Source organism: Notechis scutatus, chromosome 3 (genome assembly GCF_049901735.1).
Source record: "Notechis scutatus isolate UNSWTSFEM ecotype Mainland chromosome 3, rNotScu1.2, whole genome shotgun sequence".
In the NCBI taxonomy this organism is placed as follows: domain Eukaryota; kingdom Metazoa; phylum Chordata; class Lepidosauria; order Squamata; family Elapidae; genus Notechis; species Notechis scutatus.
Window position 1 is genome coordinate 89,884,072 of NC_142011.1, and position 20,690 is coordinate 89,904,761.

General features: G+C 37.6%; 1 protein-coding gene across 2 annotated transcripts in view; it reads right to left on the reverse strand.

The window, feature by feature from the left end:
• Window positions 1–20,690, reverse strand: part of COL11A1 (collagen type XI alpha 1 chain) — a 272,464-nt gene that overhangs the window by 22,162 nt on the left and 229,612 nt on the right. For both annotated transcript variants that reach the window (XM_087960746.1, XM_087960745.1), the window contains 5 exons: window positions 5,466–5,519; window positions 4,266–4,373; window positions 4,122–4,175; window positions 584–637; window positions 326–433 (listed from right to left, as the gene is read on the reverse strand). In XM_087960746.1, the coding sequence (XP_087816872.1) occupies window positions 326–433; window positions 584–637; window positions 4,122–4,175; window positions 4,266–4,373; window positions 5,466–5,519 (378 nt within the window). The remainder of the gene's footprint in view (window positions 1–325; window positions 434–583; window positions 638–4,121; window positions 4,176–4,265; window positions 4,374–5,465; window positions 5,520–20,690) is intronic.

Here is a 20,690-nt window from a genome sequence, read left to right on the forward strand (position 1 = left end):
CATTCCCACTTGTTTAAGTGTACAAAGCTTTCTGTTGATGGATGGAGTAAGTTGTCCATTTTTCCAATTACTTTATGATCCTTGGCGCTCTCTTTAATTTCTGAAAATCTGTTCTGCAGAACTCGGACTCTGAAACAGGGAGGAATTCTTCCATTCATGCAAAAGTAAGCCTGAAACCAATCTAGAATTATCTGACATGGGTGTAAAATAGCCAATTTACTAATGTTAAAGGCTGTGCAACAAGCTACTCACTTGGAGATAGCCTAAACAGTTATAGAAGTAAAAGGTAAAGAAAAAGATTTATCTGTGTGCAGTTTGTACTAACCGAATCTCCCTTTGATCCCGTAGATCCCTGTGTACCAGGCAGACCCCTGTCTCCCTTTTCTCCTTGTTCTCCTGGAGGTCCAATCAATCCAATCAATCCAGGATGTCCCTATAAGTAGATATAACAAAAATCTGACTTGCAGTCAAATAATACAGCTGAAAGAATAGCATCCAGGGAAGTGATAATTATTATTTTTAGGCAATGATCTATGGAATAAGTATTGCATGAGCTCTATACTAAAGATATATTTCCATGTACCTTTTCTCCTTTCGAACCAGGATCTCCTTTCAATCCTGGCAAGCCGGGTGGACCCTACAGATATTAAGAAAAATAACATGAAATAAAGATGCTGGTTATTTCTGAATCAAGTTCATCAAAGGTTCTGCATTTTCAGATGTAATCCCATCTCACAGCATTCAATGGCCAATGTCATCCAGAGTGCTACAAGGCACACAATAACCTTTAACAATATGCTCGTACAAGGAATTTATCTGAGTAATTCATTGGGCTAATGGCTGTGGTTTTTATCCTGCTTTACCTGACATTTATTGTTCTCTTTGTCATACTGAGCAGGCTTAAGAAGGTTACTTTATTTCAGTTCAGGCTGCTTTCCAGTTGGCTTCAGTCTGCAAAACTGTATGGAAACACAAATCTGGCTGGAAATGGGTTTTATTAATTAATGTAATAATTATATCATTCTGATATCCACTTTTTTTTCCCGGGGAGCTTAAAGTCACAAACGAGCTCCATGTTACAGGAAAAAGCAGCTATAAGAAGGTTATAACTAACGATCTGTGGTTGCAATGTGCTTAGAATGCAGTATTGCAGGCTTAACTCGTTGTTCACTGTCAGGAGTTCGATTCTGATCTGCTCAGGGTTGACACAGCCTTCCATCCTTCCGAGGTCAGTAAAATGAGGACCCAGATTGTTGGGGAAAATATGCTGACTCTGTAAACAGCTTACAGAGAGCTGTAAAGCGGTATATAAGTCTAAGTGCTATTGCTATTGCTTTGATTTCATTGTTGGCCATTTGTCCTAAGCATCTTTTCTTCCATTTGAAGTCTTTCAAAATTATTTGTCTGAGAACAGTGAGCTTCCTTATTATTAGAGTAATAGCAAAGTATATCATCTGCAACTATGACGTTTAGAAGAAACCCTATAATTTTTTTTTAAAATTTAGTGCAATATATTTTTCTCTCTCTGACCTAAACAAAGCTGTAAGTCACATATATAACTCAACCCATTACAGGGTCTGGCCATGCTTATTGCTGGAATATAGTTGTTCAGTTTCAAGCTGAGAGAATGAGGTTTTTGAAAAAAATATCCACTCCCAGGTTAGAGATAAATGAAAGAAAATGTGTTACAATACTTCTTTTGCAATAGTTAAAAAGAAAATGCACATATTTATTTTAGAATACCATCCCAATGTTACAGGGAGGGCAATTACAAGAGAAGGATAAAAATGGAAGATAATATGTGGAACCTATAAATAACTATAGGCTAATTTTTCATGTCATGCAACCTCAGTTATTTTCAAATGTATAGAAAGGATATTAACTTTGTTATCAATACAGAGTAATATCAAAATATTCTAAACAGGTTTAGCAAAATAAAGCATCCATTTAGGGACTTATATCAAGCTGGAACTGAATTATTGCAACTAAATCTGAAAGAAGCAAGCATAGGACTGCAATATAAATCTCCCTTAATGCAAGTGATAAGACTCACTTATGAGTAAGTAGGCATCAGAATATGGTATTAATTATTCATTGAACAGCTGCTTGCAGTGATGAGAAGGCTGTCAATGGTAGGGTAGGGAATAAAATATATCAGGTTGTAATCCTTTACACACTTACACGTGAAGCCCAAAAGAACTTAATAGGATATCATTAGGAGTAACTGTGTTAGGAATACACAGGTGATTCCAACTACTAACTCTTAACATTTCTTCTTTTAGGTAGCAGTAGATGCAAATGCTCCAGGCAAATGTATAGTTCATGAAGATTACACATATATTCTCACCTGTGACACATTTGATATTCCTGCTTTACCTAAGGCTTTGTTCATAAATGGAATATACTGGATATAAACTGAGGTTAACAACTACAGCAGCATATAGAACTTTAGGTAGGAATCAGTGAGTTAAAAGGCTAGATGTCTAATTATTAACATTACTTTTTTATCCTAGTCAAACAAGGTTTGCAACGTTACTTCTGAAGACAGTTATAATTAGTCACATCTGAATTGAAATTTGATTTAAAATCAGAAGTGTAAGAACTAGGAGCACAAATGACTCCACGGTAATATGGATGAATTTTTGATGCCTCTGCTTTCTACTTCTGCTACTCAAGAATAAATCACAGATGATCAGTCTTAAAAGATATTGACTAGGACTTTGAAAGCAAGCTATACTAGATGCTAAAAGAAACATGAATACTATTCTTGTTATATATGTTCAAAGCTTTTCAGGTAGTTATAATGCAGTACGGCAATGTCATTCTGTCATATGTTGATGTATAGAGAGTAATGAAGAGTATAGCATAACTTCAATCTGACAAGTCTTTTAAAGGTTTATATCTTTGGATCCATGGCAAGCAAAAAGATGAAATCTACCGTGTTTCTCCAACAATACGCCCCCCCCCAAATAGGAAGACCCAGCATGTTTTCTAGGCATAAAATGAAATTAAGCCCCTCCCCCCAAATTTAGGCCTAGTTTAAAACATGTGAAATTGGGGGGGGGAAGGTGGGGGGGAACTTGCCATTAGGAGTGCCCCACGGGCAGCTACGCCTCACCATCAGCCACTCCTAACACCATGGTGGAGCACGGAGGGCTCCCTTACCCCTCCCTTACCCGGGTCAGCAGGCAGGAGGCATCGGCATGGATGTCCGGCAGCATTTCAGCTGCTTCTCAGGCCTCTGTAGCTTCCACGGTTCCCACCGGTGCTGGCACCTCTCTCGCCAGTGCCGTCTCCAACAACAGCGTCTGAGTCACTCCCGCTTTCCCCCCGTCCCCGTAACAACAGGAAAAAAAAACATTTTGAGGTACCTGGGAGCACCGCGTGCTGCATTTTGGTTTAATCCCGAGCAGCTGGGTGGGCGTGAGAAGAGCCGAGTGGCGTCTCTGCTGCTGGTACCCTTGGTGCTCCAGCCTCGGGCTCTGCAAGTTTCAAAAGTCCCGGTGCGCAGCCCGTTCCTACATTCAAGCACCCAAGCCGAGCTGCAGCTGTCCCTCTCTCGCCAGCACCGTCTCCAAGAACAGCAGCAGCAGCGGTGGGAACCATGGAAACGTTTCAGCCACTTCTCACTGCCTCTGTAACTTCTACGGTTCCCGCTGCTACTGCTGCTGTTATTGGAGACGGCGCTGGCGAGAGAGGGACAGTTGCAGCTTGGCCTGGGTGCTTGGAATGCAGAAACGGGCTGCGCACCGGGACTTTTGCAAACTTGCAGAACCCAAGGCTGGAGCACCAAGGGTAGCAGCAGCAGAGACACTCGCTCGGCTCTTCTCACGCCCACCCAGCCGCTCGGGATTAAACCAAAATGCAGCGCGCGGCGCTCCCAGGTACCTCAAAATCTTTTTTTTCCTGTTGTTACAGGGATGGGGGAAAAGCGGGAGCGACTCAGAAGCTGGTGCATGGGGGGGGGGGGATTAATTCACTCCCGAAAAGACATCCTAGCTGTTTTTTCGGGGCTCAAAAAAATAAATAAGGCCCAGCCTTATTTTGTGAGAAACACGGTAGCAGAAAAATAATTTTATCCTATGTTTTAAGACAGTTTCACAAAAAAATATAATACTTACCATGGGACCTGGTGGGCCATCTTGACCAGGTACTCCAGGTAAACCTTGTTCTCCCTGCAAGAAGATATAAACCCAGCTTAATTTGGAAGAGCACATTATGAAAACCTGAACCAAGGGGAAAAATGTTATGGTTGATGCACTCACCACAGGGCCAGGAATACCCCTAAGTCCTTCTGGGCCAGATTTTCCTGCAGGACCTTGAGGACCAACTGGGCCAGTTTTTCCCGGAGCACCCTCTGATCCAGCCTCACCCTATTACATAAATATCAGTGTGAATATTCATATACTGTTGAACGGAATTATTTACAGATAAAGACAAAGCAAGCTGATAAGAATTCCACAGCCAGTACAAGAAATAATCCTTTAGACAAGAAAAGTAGCCATCGTCTTAGTCTACTTTAAACTCATTTTGTTTGTACAGATGGATCAAAAGAAGAAAATTATGAACCTAAACTACTTGCTTCCATTTACAATGACCCTTTTTTTCTTATATTAATATTCCGGTGTTCCTACAGATTTCCATTTGTTTAGACCATGCTGCTTCCTTTTCTTCTGAAATGTCTAAAGATTTGGACTGAAATAATATTCACTCATTTTTGGCTAACAGAATTTAATGCAAAAAAAGAAGAAGAAGAAATGGCAATTAGAGTAAAGATACAACCGTTACATGCTACCATTTGGATAAACAGACTATTAACAAGAGACAGTCTAGTAGAATAATGAGCCTCTCAGTTGATAGCTGCTAGGACTGAAAAGCTCTTGGGATCTGATTCCAAAAAGGTGTTTTGGAGAGCATGATAGAACATTACCTGCAGCTCCTTAACAAGCACCTTTTCCTAGGATTGTGTGGCTGCAGTGTGCAGTCACAACATGATTCTGAGAAAAGACGTTATTTAAAATTGAGACAGGTGCTGCTTTCTTCTTCTACATGCTTTAAAACACCTGGCATTTTGGAACTGAAACTGAAGCATTTACAGTCCCAATAGGTAGTGTCTTATCTTGTCATAAAAGCTTCACCACTTCTGGACAAATCAATCACTCATCTTTTGCTCTTGATTTATGATTCATTCATTCATTTGTTTGTTCCGGTTTGAGGTTGCCCAGCTCGCAAGACTCTGGGAAGTTCACATTAAAAACAAGAAATGATAAAACAGTAAGAATAAAGATCATGTGCCATCCAGAAGAAGTAAAGTAATGTTTATAGGGACTCCCATCATCCTAGCCCAAGGCTTGGGAGAAACAGCCAAATTTTCAATGACTTTTTGAGTATTATAAAGGAGGAAGTCATATGAATGTGTACATGGGACGGAAGAAAGGTGCTCATCTTACACTTAAAATATTTACCTTTGCTCCTTTTTCACCTTGTCTTCCTTCCGCACCAGCTGCTCCAGGAGGCCCCTGTCATAAAAGAAAAAAAAATGTGTATTAAGTATAATGAGATGAATTAGAATCAGACTTAATTCCTACTTCATGAAAAGATACATCTCTTCGATAGAAATCTTCACAGGGAATGTTCTTCTGGAGGAGCAGAAAAAACTTTTGCAGATTTTGACCCACTATAGCCCTTGATTCTCTTGAAAATCTCATCCAAAGTTAGAGATTCTCTAGAGTAGGGATGGAGAATATTTCCAGCCAGAGGTCTCATTTTTTCCCCTCTCTGATAACTACAAATAATATGACTAATGAGATCAGAAATGGCAGGGTTCCATTTTTCAACAGTTCCTATTTTGTTTAGCATTCTATGCTTGTCTAATGACTTGGGGTTTGTTAGTAAAAATCTACTCTTTCGGAGAGTTAAATGAAGACTAGTGTTTTAAGCTTCTCCATTTGGGCATCTGTTTTAATCCTTAAAATCACTAACTGAAACTCTTAAAATTGTAAAGAAATGTTGTTGCCATTCACTCCATGATTGTGTTGGAAGCCACAAAAGGATCTTAGAGAGCTAAATAAAGACTTGCAGACTGAGCTCCTCCAAGATGGCTGCTGAATAATAAGGAGTTGTTTCTCTCTTGCCGATGATCTGCTGATTTTGCTGCCTAAGCTGGCTTTCTGGCAGTGCTGCTCCCTGGATTTGAATGGGGGCACTTAGAAATGACCCAAGATGACTTTTGAATGGCTATGGACACATTTGGGAAGGGGAGTCTTGAAGATCCCAGTTCCCTTTGGGAGTGATCAGAAATGCCAGCATTTCGGGTTTTCTTAAGTATACCCAGCTCTTAATTTCACTTTTTGAAATTTTTGCTTTTTAACTTTTGAAAGTAGACCGACTGGCTAAATTCTGATCTATTTCAATCCCCTGCTAGACTTTACCTGTTCTCTTTTGTCTTTTTTCCTTTGGTTTATGCTGTTTTTCTAAATAATAAATAAATATATGGATTTTTGTAGCACTGCTCTGGTAGCTCTAGTACAGGGGTGTCAAACTCACAGCCCGCAGGCTGATGCGTCACCCCCTGGCCATGTCCATGCCTGGTTTAGCAAAGGGGGGAAAAGTCACGTCACATGATGCCACCATGACAATGTGAGTTTGATACCCCTGCTCTAGTAGATGGACAGTTGTAGAAGATGTGGTCACCTGTGTGTGAAGTGGTGGTGAGAGCACAGAATCAGAGAAACCTCTGTAACGGATAGATCTTTCATTATTGCAACACAAGTTTAATTCTAGAAAAGCATATCTAGCTTTTGTGGAAGGGAAATAGAAAAGGTAGCCCTAGGTTGTGTGCTAAACAGCCTAGCTGGATGTATTCCTGGGCAACTGACCAATCTTCGCAGAATGTTCAGAAAAGAAAAGTTGACGAAGTATCACTGAGTGAAAGAGAAAATATCCATTAATTTATTTGAATGTAAAATATGCACAATTGCCACCCCAGGAAAAAAAGGCAGGCATTTTCACATGAGAAAAATGATGATCTATTTTTGTCAATACACTGTCAGCAAGATGTTTCTGTTTCTGCTGAGCTTGATGAGATTTTAGAGTCTTTAAAAAGCCACTTCTGTAAGATGCATGAATGCAAGCTAGAACAGTTCTGGTTCCCACTAAAGTTTAAAAGATAGCTTTATCTCATTCTTTGTATGACATCTAGCAGAACTGACAGGTCTAGTATTACAAGTCAGTAAATCATGTTTTAATGCTTAGCTTGTGTGTGTGTGTGTATTATATGGACCATATCTCCTAGTAGAGAAGTATTCAAAAGTACAGAGTTCTGGGAAAAACGGTAGAGGGAACAAACTGTTCACACAGCCCATGTCAAATATTAATAATATAATGTGAGAACTGAAGCCTGAAACATGTTAAAAGGGGACTCTCGGTTTTTGTCCAGATGAGAAATTGGAAATGGTTGTGACTCTTTGTTACAGGTTCAACAGTAATATGAAATAAATGTACATAATCCAGATCCTCTAGACATTTAAGTGTGTTCCCATTTGCATTTTACACTGAAGGATGATACGTTTTTGCTTGTAGCCCACCTTCATTATTTTTACAAATAAGTCAAGGTGGTGAACATATCCAACATTACATCTTCCTTCTCCTACTTTCCCCACAAAAGCACTCCTGTGAGGTAAGTTGGGCTGAGAGAGTGACTGCCCAAGGTCACCCAGCCTGCTTTCATGGCATTGACTAAAGCAGGACTAGAACTCACAATCTCCTGCTTTCTAGCCAGGTGCCTTAATCACTAGGCCCAAATGACACATGCTTGACAATAAAATCATTCCCCTCACCAACACCATATATATTTCTATCTTGGAACTTAAACTTTATAATGGATAGTCAGTATAGTTTAGGCTAAGCTTAATAAACTTTTAAAACACCCACTATCATTGGTAAGACCATTCTGTACAAAAATAGATTAATAAAAGCACATAAAAGAACATAAAACCAAAAGAAAAAAAGGAAATAGAAAAAAGGAACAACATATATCACATGTGTATTAACAAACTATAAACTCACAAAGTACTATGTTTTCAGTTGCATTTGTGGTGACAACCCTAAGTTTACTGTGAATTGTATAAGAAGATATTGTATTACAAGAGCACTGATAAGTTATTTTACTACATGAGACACACTTAAAGAAGCTTTGAAATGGTTAGGGCAAATGATCTAGGGGACAGGAGAAACAATACAAAACTTTATAATAAGTATAAATGTACTTCTTGCATAATCTAGGAATGCAGCTGCAACATCAATTAGCAGTGCTTAGGAACACTGTGATCGCTAAATTATAAATACAATGAATCATGATTGCCAAAACAAAGGGGAGGGGCTATATTCATTATCAAACAGTACCAATTCTGCACCGAATGCAAAGTTGGTAAATGAACGGCTCTTGTTAACCCTCATCAGTTGCCAGCATTGCACAGATGGAGCTTCTGAAAAAGAAAGATGGCTAATTGTTATTTATCTGTCTTTGCTATGCTTAGATTTTGTAGTGTGGAGGAAAATTTTAAGTAGCACAAAATACCTCGGCAATGAGAACATGGAATTAATCTCTTTCTCTCCCCTACCAAGTCTCTAAACTATGATCAAATTGTACTGAAATTCAATGAATAAGCCTGGATAAGATACTCTTTTTCAGTTTGCCTATATCACAGAATACTTATAAGGATACCATGGGGGAAAACCACTGTTGTTGGAAGAAGGGTGAGAGAAAAATATAAAAGTTGTAATCAGTAGAATTACTCATTAAGATGACTTGTGCATAAAAACAATGCCCACAGAACCAGACTGGGAAATCATTTGTTGAGGGAGTTGGCAAAGATGTATATCACACATGTGGGTAGGATAAGATTTGCTGGGTTTTCCCCCATGTTCTATTTAGAGTGAAGAATTTTATATTAGAAATTTACACTACAGTTGCATAATTTCCAGCTCAAAATGGAGGGAAATTGTACCACTATTTTTTGGCAATTGGAAGAGATCCACAAAAGAGAATTTAAGGATTACTTGTGGTCTTGAGGCATTTCACAGATTACATTGATTCCTCTCTAATCTTGTATGGTAGATCGTGATCATGTTTGTTATTTGCATCAGAAGATTTTTTTCCCCTATTATTTTGCTACGTTATCATACAAATCCAGATGCATACAACAAAGCCCACAGGAAACATTTTATAATGCAAAGGCTTACTTACATATGTGGGCTTCCTTTTGGGATTAACACGTTTGTTCCATGAATTTATGATGTTATTTGACATACTGATACGAAACCATTTATCAAACACATGTTGATAAATAGAAAAGTTGATACAGTGGATGGAGGCAACTTTTTCATGGTGCCCACTCTATGTTAATATTGTAAAATAGTTTATCTCCATCTCATTCCTCAGCTTGAAGGCTTCTCTTGAAAACTTGTTCAAATGCTATTCAGAGTCATCTGTCAGCTGACTGAAAATATGCTTATTTAAGAAAAAAAAAGTGCCATTTATTGTGCCATTTATTATTTATAAGTGCATAAACATGATATGGTTATTTGTAAGGCTGAGAACACTCAGCAACTGTTTGCCATAATATTAGGTTTTTCTCTGTTATATTTTCAAGAAGACTAAAAGAGCTATTCTTCAATTTACAAGTCAGAGATATCTAGCTGAGGTTGCAGAATGGAATAAACCAAACCCAGGATAAATCACTGATAAGATTTTTCTCACTCTCCAGATGTGACGCTTTTTTTATATTATATCTGAAATGTATAAAATTTACTGGATCAAGAGCCAAATATTTAATATAGGATGGTCTGTTTTGTACAGAATCAAAATCCATTTTGATAGACCACTAATTCTCTTGAATCCTGTAATGTATTCCAAAAAGCCCGAAATTCCTTGAAAATGTAACCTGGTTTTTCCCCAATAAGACAGGTAGTCCTTGACTTACAACCGTTCATTTAGGGACCATTCAAAGTTACAGTGGAACTGAAAAAAGTCACTTATGACCATTTTTCAGACATGACCATTGCAGCATCCCCAATGGTCACGTGATCAAAACTCAGAAGCTTTGTCAACTGACTCATATTTATGATGGTTGCAGTGCTCTGTGGTCATGTGATCCACTTTTTGCAACCTTCCAATAAGCAAAGTCAATGGGGAAGCAGATTCACTTAACGATCATGTTACAAACTTCATAACTGCAATGATTCGCTTAACAACTGTGGCAGAAAGGTCATAAAATGGGGCAAAAATTCGCTTAATTAGCTACAGAAATTTTGGTCTGGGTTGTAGTTGTAAGTCGAGGGTTACCTTTAATAGCAGTCTTCATCTTTTGGCAAAAGAAGTACCAGGACCAGGTAGAGAATAACTTATACCCATGATGGCAAACCTTTTCCATGTTAAGTGCCCAAAGTGCGCACGCGTGTGCACACACACTGGTGTGCCTGCACCCATGATGCAATTCGCACATGACTCCCCTGCCCCCTGCGCATGTACGTGCGGCCCCCTGCATTCGCACTGCACGCTCCTGCACACACATGCATCTCCTCCGCGCATGTGTGGCAGATACCCGACAATCAGCTGGCTGGGGGGGGCACACGCACATGCACAGTAGGGGTCTTCCGGGCGACCTCTCGTGTGCCGGCAGAAGTGGCTCTGTGTGCCACCTCCGGCACGCGTGCCATCGGTTCACCATCATGGACCTATACTGAAACAAATTCTTATCTTAAGAAGGAAAGAACTAAATTCCTATGTGTTTATCTCAAATATTGTAAATGAAATAAGTATATACACATATTGCAAGAATTAGAGAGGAAGTCAGGAGCTGAACATGAAAAAAGCTCATTGAAGATAAATATTGACTAGGTTTTGAAACCATCCAACTATCTGCTTTCTAACTTCTCTTTAGCAGTTTACTTTTTTGGAAGGCTGTTCAAAGCCGTAATTATTGCTACCAAAGTATTGCAAAAAGTGGCAGTTTGCATTGGACTTTCCCAGACTGCTGGCTCCAGATATATTGGACCTACAAGACTCAGAATTCCTCAACAGGGATAGCCAAAATGTGGGAGTTAAAGACCCAACAAATATAGATGGGCAGAGGAAAAGCATCTCTATGCTGCTATTTATCTGGATGATGGACTGCATGATTACATGGTCACTCCCAGAAGAGATGCAAAGAAGGATTCATTCCTGAATTGAGAAAATGCTGTTGTAAGAAGAAAAAGCCAAGACTTACACATTTTCAAACATAATCAATATGTTTTTCCTAGCAAGACAAATGAAGCTATGTTTGGGGTTTTATTAAAATAATATTTATTACTAAGCATGGTTAAAACTGTAGATTAAAATACTATGTCAGGATTCCAGCATAGGAATGTTTTTTGAGTTGTCATACTAATTATTATTAAACACTTAACATATATTTATTAATAAATTTGGCAGTCAATATTAGGATTTGTATTATTTTATATTATTAATGGTTCTTCTTTTTGTCCTGTACATAAAGTATCATGCTTTAGGAAATAATTTGAAAATGTAACAAGTAAAGCACCATCATCAGTTGCTGGGTAAACTGATAACTATAAGGAACATTGATGACTTCAGTACCTAGGCAGTTTTGAATAGATTTCTGACTTTGATTAATGTTTTGCAAGTCTAGATCCTGTTGTTTGTATAACTCTGTTTTGCAAATTAGCATTTTATATGAAGTCAAACCATTGTGACTTATTGAATATAATTAAAGAAACCATGGCTCAGCATGAGAGGATGAACAATATCAGTGACTTGCTAAGATCCTGTATTAAACTCATAATCACTTGGGAAATGATGATTGTATAACATTTCTCAATCTAGGCTTAGATACAGAACTGTCTTTCCTGTACTAAATGGGAAGTTTCAGAAAGGTAGAGTAAAGCATGGGCATAACCTCTCACACACATTTCTTCCTTTTTTTCCTGAAACATTAGTGCAAAACAGATTTCCTTATACAGCATGGAGCATATCACTTATAGATGTAATCTAAAAACCACAACAAATTAATTTACCAGGTAATTTGAATGTGGGTCTATGCAAAAAATAATAATAATCTATTTCTGGATTTTAAAACAAAACATTAAAAGCCAAGAAGTGTTGCAAGACATGTATTATTCATTGCACTTTTCCTGTCTCTGCATTTTTTTTTACCAAACATAATTGCATACATCAGAGATCTGTTTATGGTAAAAATGTTACCAATTTCTAGAATAAGCCTGCAAGAGCTGTGATTTCTAAGAACATTTTCATTTGAATCAAGAACTATTTTTACCCTTTGGCAACCTTTCAAGAACACACTGCAAAGGTTTATAAAACATTTGCCCATTTACAGAGCATTAGCCTTTGCTCTCCTTAGTTTTCTCCTTAGACAGGACTGCCCATGTAAAAGCCTAGGATACAATTCCCTCTCCAGTCAGCAAAAAAAAAAAAAAAAAGTGAATTAGAAGCACAACTGCTTCTTAGAACCAAAACTGTTTCCTAGAACCAATAGCACTATGTAAATCAGGCATTGCTTGGTCAATTCCAAGAAGCCTTAAACAGTCACATAATTTGGACTCAAAGAATCCCTTTCCTATTCTCTTCTAGCTTCCCCTCAACTTACATGACCTCAGGCTGGCCCAAAGGCCAGTTTGAATAAAGTTCCTATTACAGATGGTCCTTGACTTATGGCCATTTGTTTAATAGTTCAACTTAAGTCATGACAGTGCAGAAAAAAAGTGACCTATGACCATTCCTAGCAGTTAGGACTATGGTAGGATCTCTGAGTAGCAACTCAAGAATTTGGTAATTTGCAGGTATTTACGGTAGGTATATCAGTTGCAGCATCCTGGGGTCATGTGATTGCCATTTGTGATCTTCCCAGGAGGTTTCCAACAGGCAAAGATAATGAGGGAAGCCCAATTCACTCAATGACTGCATGATTCACTTAACAACTGCAGTATGAAAGGTTGTAAAATTAGGCGTGACTCTCCTTAACAAATGAATTGCTTAGCAACAGAAGTTCTGGTCCCTCTTGTGGTCATAAGTTGAAGACTACTTCTAATTAAATTAGTGGCTGGAAAAGATGAATACATACACGTGTCTCTCACTCTTTTCTCTCTCTCTCTCTCTTTCTCTCCATCCATCCATCTTGCTATTCCCTTCTGGAATTTAAAAAACCCTTACCTAGGAGTACAGGGCAGACATATATTGTTCAGAATTACATATACAATATGCTGCTCCCAGATATACAGATGTTGTTAGAGTTGAATTTGAATGTTTTTCTCCAGGTAGATAACTAGAGAACATAGAAAAATAGAAATGAAGACCAGTTCACATTTGTTTTCCTCTTTTTAAAAGTGAAATGGCTAAGGAACTCCTTCCTTCTTTCCTTCTTTCCTTCCCTCCTTCCTTCTTTCCCTCCTTCCAAAATATAGTAATCTCTTTATTGGTAATTTTGCCCTTTGAATATCATCCCTGCTTTTGATACTGCATTGCGTCTCAATTGTTTTCCAAGAACAGTTCAAAATATCAGTCTCACCTATAAAGTCCTATCTGATATGGCATTTGGGATCTACAGAGCCCCATTCTGCAATCATATCTAACTTTCTGATATATATATATATATATATATATATATATATATATATATATATATATGTGTGTGTGTGTGTGTGTGTGTGTGTGTGTGTGTGTGTGTGTGTGTATGTGTATGTGTATGTGTATATGTATATGTATATGTATATGTGTGTGTGTCCTGGGTGAAGTTGTTATCTGCACCCAGCTTTGATAAAGTGAGTGGAGTTGCAGCATATAGATGCTACTTCTTAGTAACAGCTACTACAATTTAAATAGTCCCCTGATTGAAATCAGGCTAGCTTCCATCCTGATTTCATTTAGAATGGTATTCTAAAATAGTATTCAAAATGGTATTCAAAATTGAGCTCTTTTGAAAACAATTTATGCGTTGGCAGGATGCCATTTAGGTTGAATGTATCATTGAGGTATATTTTGCTAGGTTTTGACTGTACCTTAATTTTTACATTTGTTTTACTGTAGATGTTCTGTGCATATGTAAGATGATTCTCTGACTCTGAGAAAGAAGGGAAAGTTTGCAAAACATGGCAGATAAGGACCACATGGACATTTCGCCTTACTTCTTAAGAGAGGTATCAGTCCATCTATTAGGGAATTTATGAGACAGAAGACTAGTCAGCTCATAGGGGTCTTAAAACACTTGGTAATAAATGAGGAAATGGAGCATATTTATCTAGTTCCAAGTTTTTGTACCTTTATCACTTTTTTCTGGCATTAATGAAATTCTATGAATCTTGCACTGCTGTAGGAGTTTGAGCTCTTTTTTTAAAATTACAATGGATTTTAAAATTTATTTTTAATTTATTCATAGTGTGGATGTTTTATCCACCAACCACTGAAAGTTCGATGATATTTGGGTATTCAATGTTCTTGGTCAACACACACAGTGTCTGACCAAGTATTTTGTAATGGCTGCAATTGGGGCAATCCCATGCCACTGACAAACAATTATGAGTGTTGAGGATTACTTGGAAGCAGTGTGGCTTAACTGAAAGTGCCTAAAATTCAATTAGCTTACTTGGCTTCTAAATGTGGAATGGGAGATGAAGGCATTGGATGGGTTTTTACTGACAATGAAAAAGTTACTGGAATTGAGAAAGCATCGCTAAGTATTGCAAAGCTCTTTTGCTCACTGGCTCAAGAGATCCCCTGACCTTAATCCCAAATGCCCCACAAAAAAAAAAAAAAAAAAATAAGAAACAGCTTCCTAATGTCTTTAAAAAGAACAAGTAAATGTGGCATACTTCCTTTTATTGTCTTGGACTTGGATCTAACAAAAACATATTGGAAAAGAAATGCTTTGCCTTAACAGTAGCAAACTTAGTCATTGTTGAATCTTCAAGTGAGTCTTATTCCAATTCCTGCTGAAAAAGACTACTAAAGCCACTGTAATTGTTTCCAGCATTATAAATGTTCAGTAAATTGGTGCAACAAATAGATTATTGTGTAAAATAGATAAAACTAATTAAGCATGTCAGTTCACTCAAGCCTATTATATAGAATGGTTTATCTCATTTTGCTAAATAGATTACAGCTTACATTTAGTGCTGCTGTATGTTTTTTTTAAAAAAAACTGTTAAAAATCAGCTAATTGCCTGACAAATAAGGCTTAGATGTTCACATGCCTGAAGAGATTATTCAGGATGTGTATCTATTATTCTTCAAAAAGACTACTGATAGTAGGATAATTGCAGGCCTATCAACTTTTAGGGTGTTCTTGAAACATTATTTTCTGAAGACATTACTTTTTATTTGGCACTAAACTTTAATTCATCTTATATCATGAGCTGACTTTAGGATAAATTCCATTTAAAACAATGTGTTGTAAATTAATGTCGTTCAAACTGCACAATCATGTGTAGGGAAATACTTCCTTTTCCTTTCAGAATACTCCAAGCTGAACTGATTAAATTGTACCTCATTATACACAAAATGGTTTAAAGGGACAACCTCCTTTCTCCTGTTAATCTCCAAACATCTCAAAATCTTGGGATTATGTATGTACGTATGTATGTATGCATGCATGCATACATGCATACATACATACATACATTACATATATATATATATGTTTGTTTTCTTAAGTTTTCGTGGGTACTTACATGTATGGCATTCAGCTTAGTTCGGGTATTTTCCCACATCATAGTAGTTGTGCTTTTAAAGTTGTAGCTACAACTTTAAAAGCACAACTACTATGACGTGGGAAAATACCCGAACTAAGCTGAATGCCATATATATATATATATATATATATATATATATATATATATATATATGTGTGTGTGTGTGTGTGTGTGTGTGTGTGTGTGTGTGTGTGTGTGTGTGTATGTGTGTATGTATGTATATGTGTATATACCCTGTTTCTCCAACAATACGGCCTCCCCCAATAGGAAGTCCCAGCATGTTTTATAGGCATGAAATGAAATTAAGCCCCTCCCCCCAAATTAAGGCCTATATTAAAACATGCGAAGTGGGGGGGAATGGTGAGGGGGCTTGCCATTAGGAAGTACTTTTGTTGCACACCCGGATATGGTGCTGCTTGCGTTGACCCTGATACGAAGTGCTCCACCAACGCCGAGGTCAACATCCAAGCCATCGCCGCCCGCCCGCCCGAAGATGCAAGGGGGGGGGAATTAAGTCACCCCCGAAAAGACGGCCTAGCCATTTTTGGGGGGCTCAAAAAAAAATAAGACCCGGCCTTATTATATGAGAAACACGGTGTATATATATATATATATATATATATATATATATATATATATATATATATATATATATATGTATATGTATATGTATATGTATATGTATATGTATATGTATATGTATATGTATATGTATATATGTATATGCATATGCATATGCATATGCATATATATATATATATATATATATATATATATATATATATATATATTGCCATAATGACATCATATGCAGCATAATGACATTACAGGTAGCTTTTGACTTAATGACTGATCACTTAGAGCAGGGGTGTCAAACTCATAGCATCACAGCGGTGTTATGTGACGTATTTGCTAAACCAGGCATGGCTTGGCCAGCATGTGACACATGTAGCCCATGGGCAGGAGTTTGACAGTTCTGGCTTAGAGACCATTCAAAGTTTTAACAGACCCTCCAAAAGATAGTTATGATCTGGTTCCAAAAACATTTCAATGGTTGATCTCCTGATGGTCACATGCAGGGATTCTCCCGGTTTGGGCCGGTTCGGGCGAACCCCTTGTTCCAATGATCACCTGGCTCCGAACTGGTTTGCTCTGACAAGCATGTGGGCCCGTCTGCCCGTCTCTGCTCTTTCCTGTGATTTGTCTTTTTGTTAGAGCGCAGCTGATTCGCGCCTCAGCTGTTTTGTTCAGCTGCAGTTGAAGGTAAGCATTAGCTTTTTTTAAATGCGGAGCACGCGCTCACTGAACCAGTTGTTATACCGGTTGAATCGCATCCCTGGTCACATGACTACATTTTAGGCGCTCAGCAATGCATTTATTTATGGCCATATGCAGGATTCTGTGATCACGTGATCATGATTTTCAACATTTTGGTCAAAAAGAGTTTACTTCTGGCTTTCAGCAAAAGTACTCCATCGTGATAATAAGGGGTTCACTTCATGACAGCAGATTCCCTTCATGACAGTAGTGATTCTCTTAACAACCACCACAGAAAAAGATTGTAAAATTAGGTTGGTCATATGGGTGACCTGTTTTATGACCATCACAACTTGTGATCATAATATACAAGCTCCATCACCATTGTAAGTCAAGGACTATCTGTATATCAATGACCCAAATAATGTAATTTATATTATTTAATGTATTTACATTACATTAGTCACCTTTTGACTGTAAATTAAGCTCAATATATGTTCACATCAACTGCATGAAGATCTCAAAAAACATTTGCTTCCTGACTCCCCTGCAAACCGACAGCACTGCCTGTCATTTTGAAATGTTAGCAGTAGTCTTCAAATGTTCTGCAAGATATAGTGGGAAGGAAGATCCTAATATTAACTTTTTCCTTGGTATATGACACTGCTATTGATGCTACTTATCTGATTACCCAATAGCCTGATTTGTTCCTCTAATCTAGTGAGAAGTGAGATTATATTGGCTATAAATATGATAAAATATTAGCAATGAGCAACACCATTAATTAATCAAGCTAGAAAAAAAATCTGAATTTCCTTTATGGCAATCTCATCTTCTCTGGCTTGGGGACACACACAATCTTTTTTTATCAAAATATAAGAGCAAAACTTTAAAATACTGTCAAACAACAAAGAATGTGACGAACAAAATGGCAAATCCAATTAAAATCATACACAGTATACATTCAACAAGAAGCTCCATTCATCCTTGCCAAAGCCTCAGAGGATAATGAATATCAATGATGAAAACAACTTTTGCAAATAAAGATATCACACAAGAATGAAGCGCACATCTGGCAACCTGACATGCATCAGGCATGGCAACTTATTATTTTACAATTCTAGTGCCTCAGTTTACAAAGTCAAATCTTAGCTTGTGCAGTAAAGCTATGTACAATGTATAATGCTCTGGTAATATAACTAGAGCATACAAAACATTTGCTAGACCAATACTCGAATACAGCTCATCAGTCTGGAACCCACATTACGTATCTGATATTAACACAGTTGAGAAAGTCCAGAAATATTTCACAAGAAGAGTTCTCCACTCCTCTACTCGTTGCAGAATACCTTATGCCACCAGACTCGAAATTCTAGACCGAGAAAACCTAGAACTATGCCGCCTTTGGTCTGATCTAAGCACAGTATATAAAATCATACATCGCAATGTCCTACCTGTCAATGAATACTTCAGCTTCAACCATAACAACACAAGAGCAAACAATAGATACAAACTCAAGGTTAATTGCACCAAACTTGACTGCAGGAAATACGACTTCAGCAACAGAGTGGTCAATGTCTGGAATACTCTACCTGACCCTGTGTTTTTTCCCCAAACCCCAAAAACTTTAACCTTAGACTATCTACAATTGACCTCACCCCTTTCCTAAGAGGTCTGTAGGGGGCGTGCATAAGTGCACCAACGTGCCTACCGTCCCTGTTCTATTGTTTCTTATATGTATCCATGTATTCATAACTATGTTTTTACTTATACCTATTATCTTGTAAGCAATTGACAAATAAAAATAAATAAATAAATAAATAAATAAAGCCTGTAGAACCTCTTTGTTCTTCACTTTGTGGCCGAAGGTGGAAGACATTTATTTGTTTCAATTTGGACAGGGATTTTAATTGTAGAACAGGCCTAGCAATTAAAATAGAATCTAAACTTAATGTAATACCCTGACTCATTTTAAAGCTTTTAATTACAGCTTGTGCTTTGAAAAATCAGAAAACAATGGTAAATTAAGCAAATGTTTATTCTTCCTGCTTTTTTTCACCTAAAAATTTGTGGCTTTCCTCAAGAGTTTTAGTAGAAAGATAATATGCCTCTCTTAATGGCCCTTTAAAGTGTTCTCTTCTTGTATGTATTCTCCCTCTTATTGTTCTTGTAATTAATTAAGTTTTGTGCTCCATAGTAACAATTACCATGCATCCATGATCATTTTCCCACTAGCAATTTATAATGTCATCCAGCCATTGTTGTGGCAATATATCATTAAAGAAATCACGCTTTCTATTGTCACAGCAATAGCTGTGTAAATCACCAGTGCAGAAACATTTACGTCTATATGAAACAACAAAGATTCACTTCAATGAAATGGTGCAGGCTGTAGAAGAATCCTGATTTGCTTACTGAAATAAGGAAGACAATTAGGGGGCGTGCATAAGCGCACCAACGTGCCTACCGTCCCTGTCCTATTGTTTCTTTTCTTTTTCTTATATGTACCCATTTCATGTATTCATAACTATGTATATACTTATACCTATTATCTTGTAAGCAATTGAGAAATCAAATAAATAAATAAAAAATAAAAATAAATTGATTCACCTCCACAAAGCTGTTTCCCTGTCCTTGAAACACCTAAGGCCAATCCTATTGAACTATTGAAGCTTCTCTGAGCCTTCTTCAAGAGCATTGTCTGAAGAAGTGGTTGCCTTCAGCCTTTGCTGAAATTGCCTAAATTGGAAGAGTTTTACTGTATATTGAGGGGAATCTGGATTAGGATTTGATCCTTTCTTTTCTCTTGGTTTTCTCCTGCAATGCTTGTTGAAAAGTCAATGGAGATTCTCGGTCAGCTGGTCATGTAAGTCTCAAAGGTGTTTTTTCAAAAGGCAACTGGACTTTCTTTGTTTTTGCTTGAAGATGTTTCTCTTCTCATTCAGCAAGCATCATCAGTTCATGGATGAGAAGCGAAAACGTCTTCAAGGAAAAACAAAGAAAGTTCAGCTACCTTTTGAAAAAGCACCTGTGAGCTTGTTGAAAAGATTTCACTTATCTTTCTTCCATAGTTCCTCTAAGGAGAAGGCAGAGTAAAATACAAGCAGGCCAGACTGGAACAATATGATTAGGTTTTTAAGAGTTTTTGAAGTAAGATGACCATTGTTGCATTGTGAACATGCTTCAAGGAGATCCTTTGAAGTTTCATCAAAGCAAAGCACTCTTTGTTTTAAATGTGAGATATTACTTTCAGTGTGTACTGCCTCTGGCAATTTCAACACACACAAAAAGACAAAGCTGGCAGATAAAACATAAGAGGTCATGTATTATCACTACTGGAGATAATAAAATATTGTGGCATCTCAATGGTCTGCTTTGCATTAAGAATGTTGGTAAGAGACCTGGTAGTTTCTGGTATCTCATTATCTTTCAGAGGACCATTGAAAGGGAAATACATACAAGCCATGGAGTGGTCCATGCAGGGAATCAGCTACTCAGCAACCATGGCAAAAAATATATATGATTGGGACAAATGTCCCGGTAACATGTTTGGTGAGATTGACCTGCACTCTATGTGTGCGATTAACATTTGGCATAATCAGGAATGCTCAAGCATTATACAAAGAAGGCAGATGCTGACGGCATCAACTAAGTTCATTTTACCACCA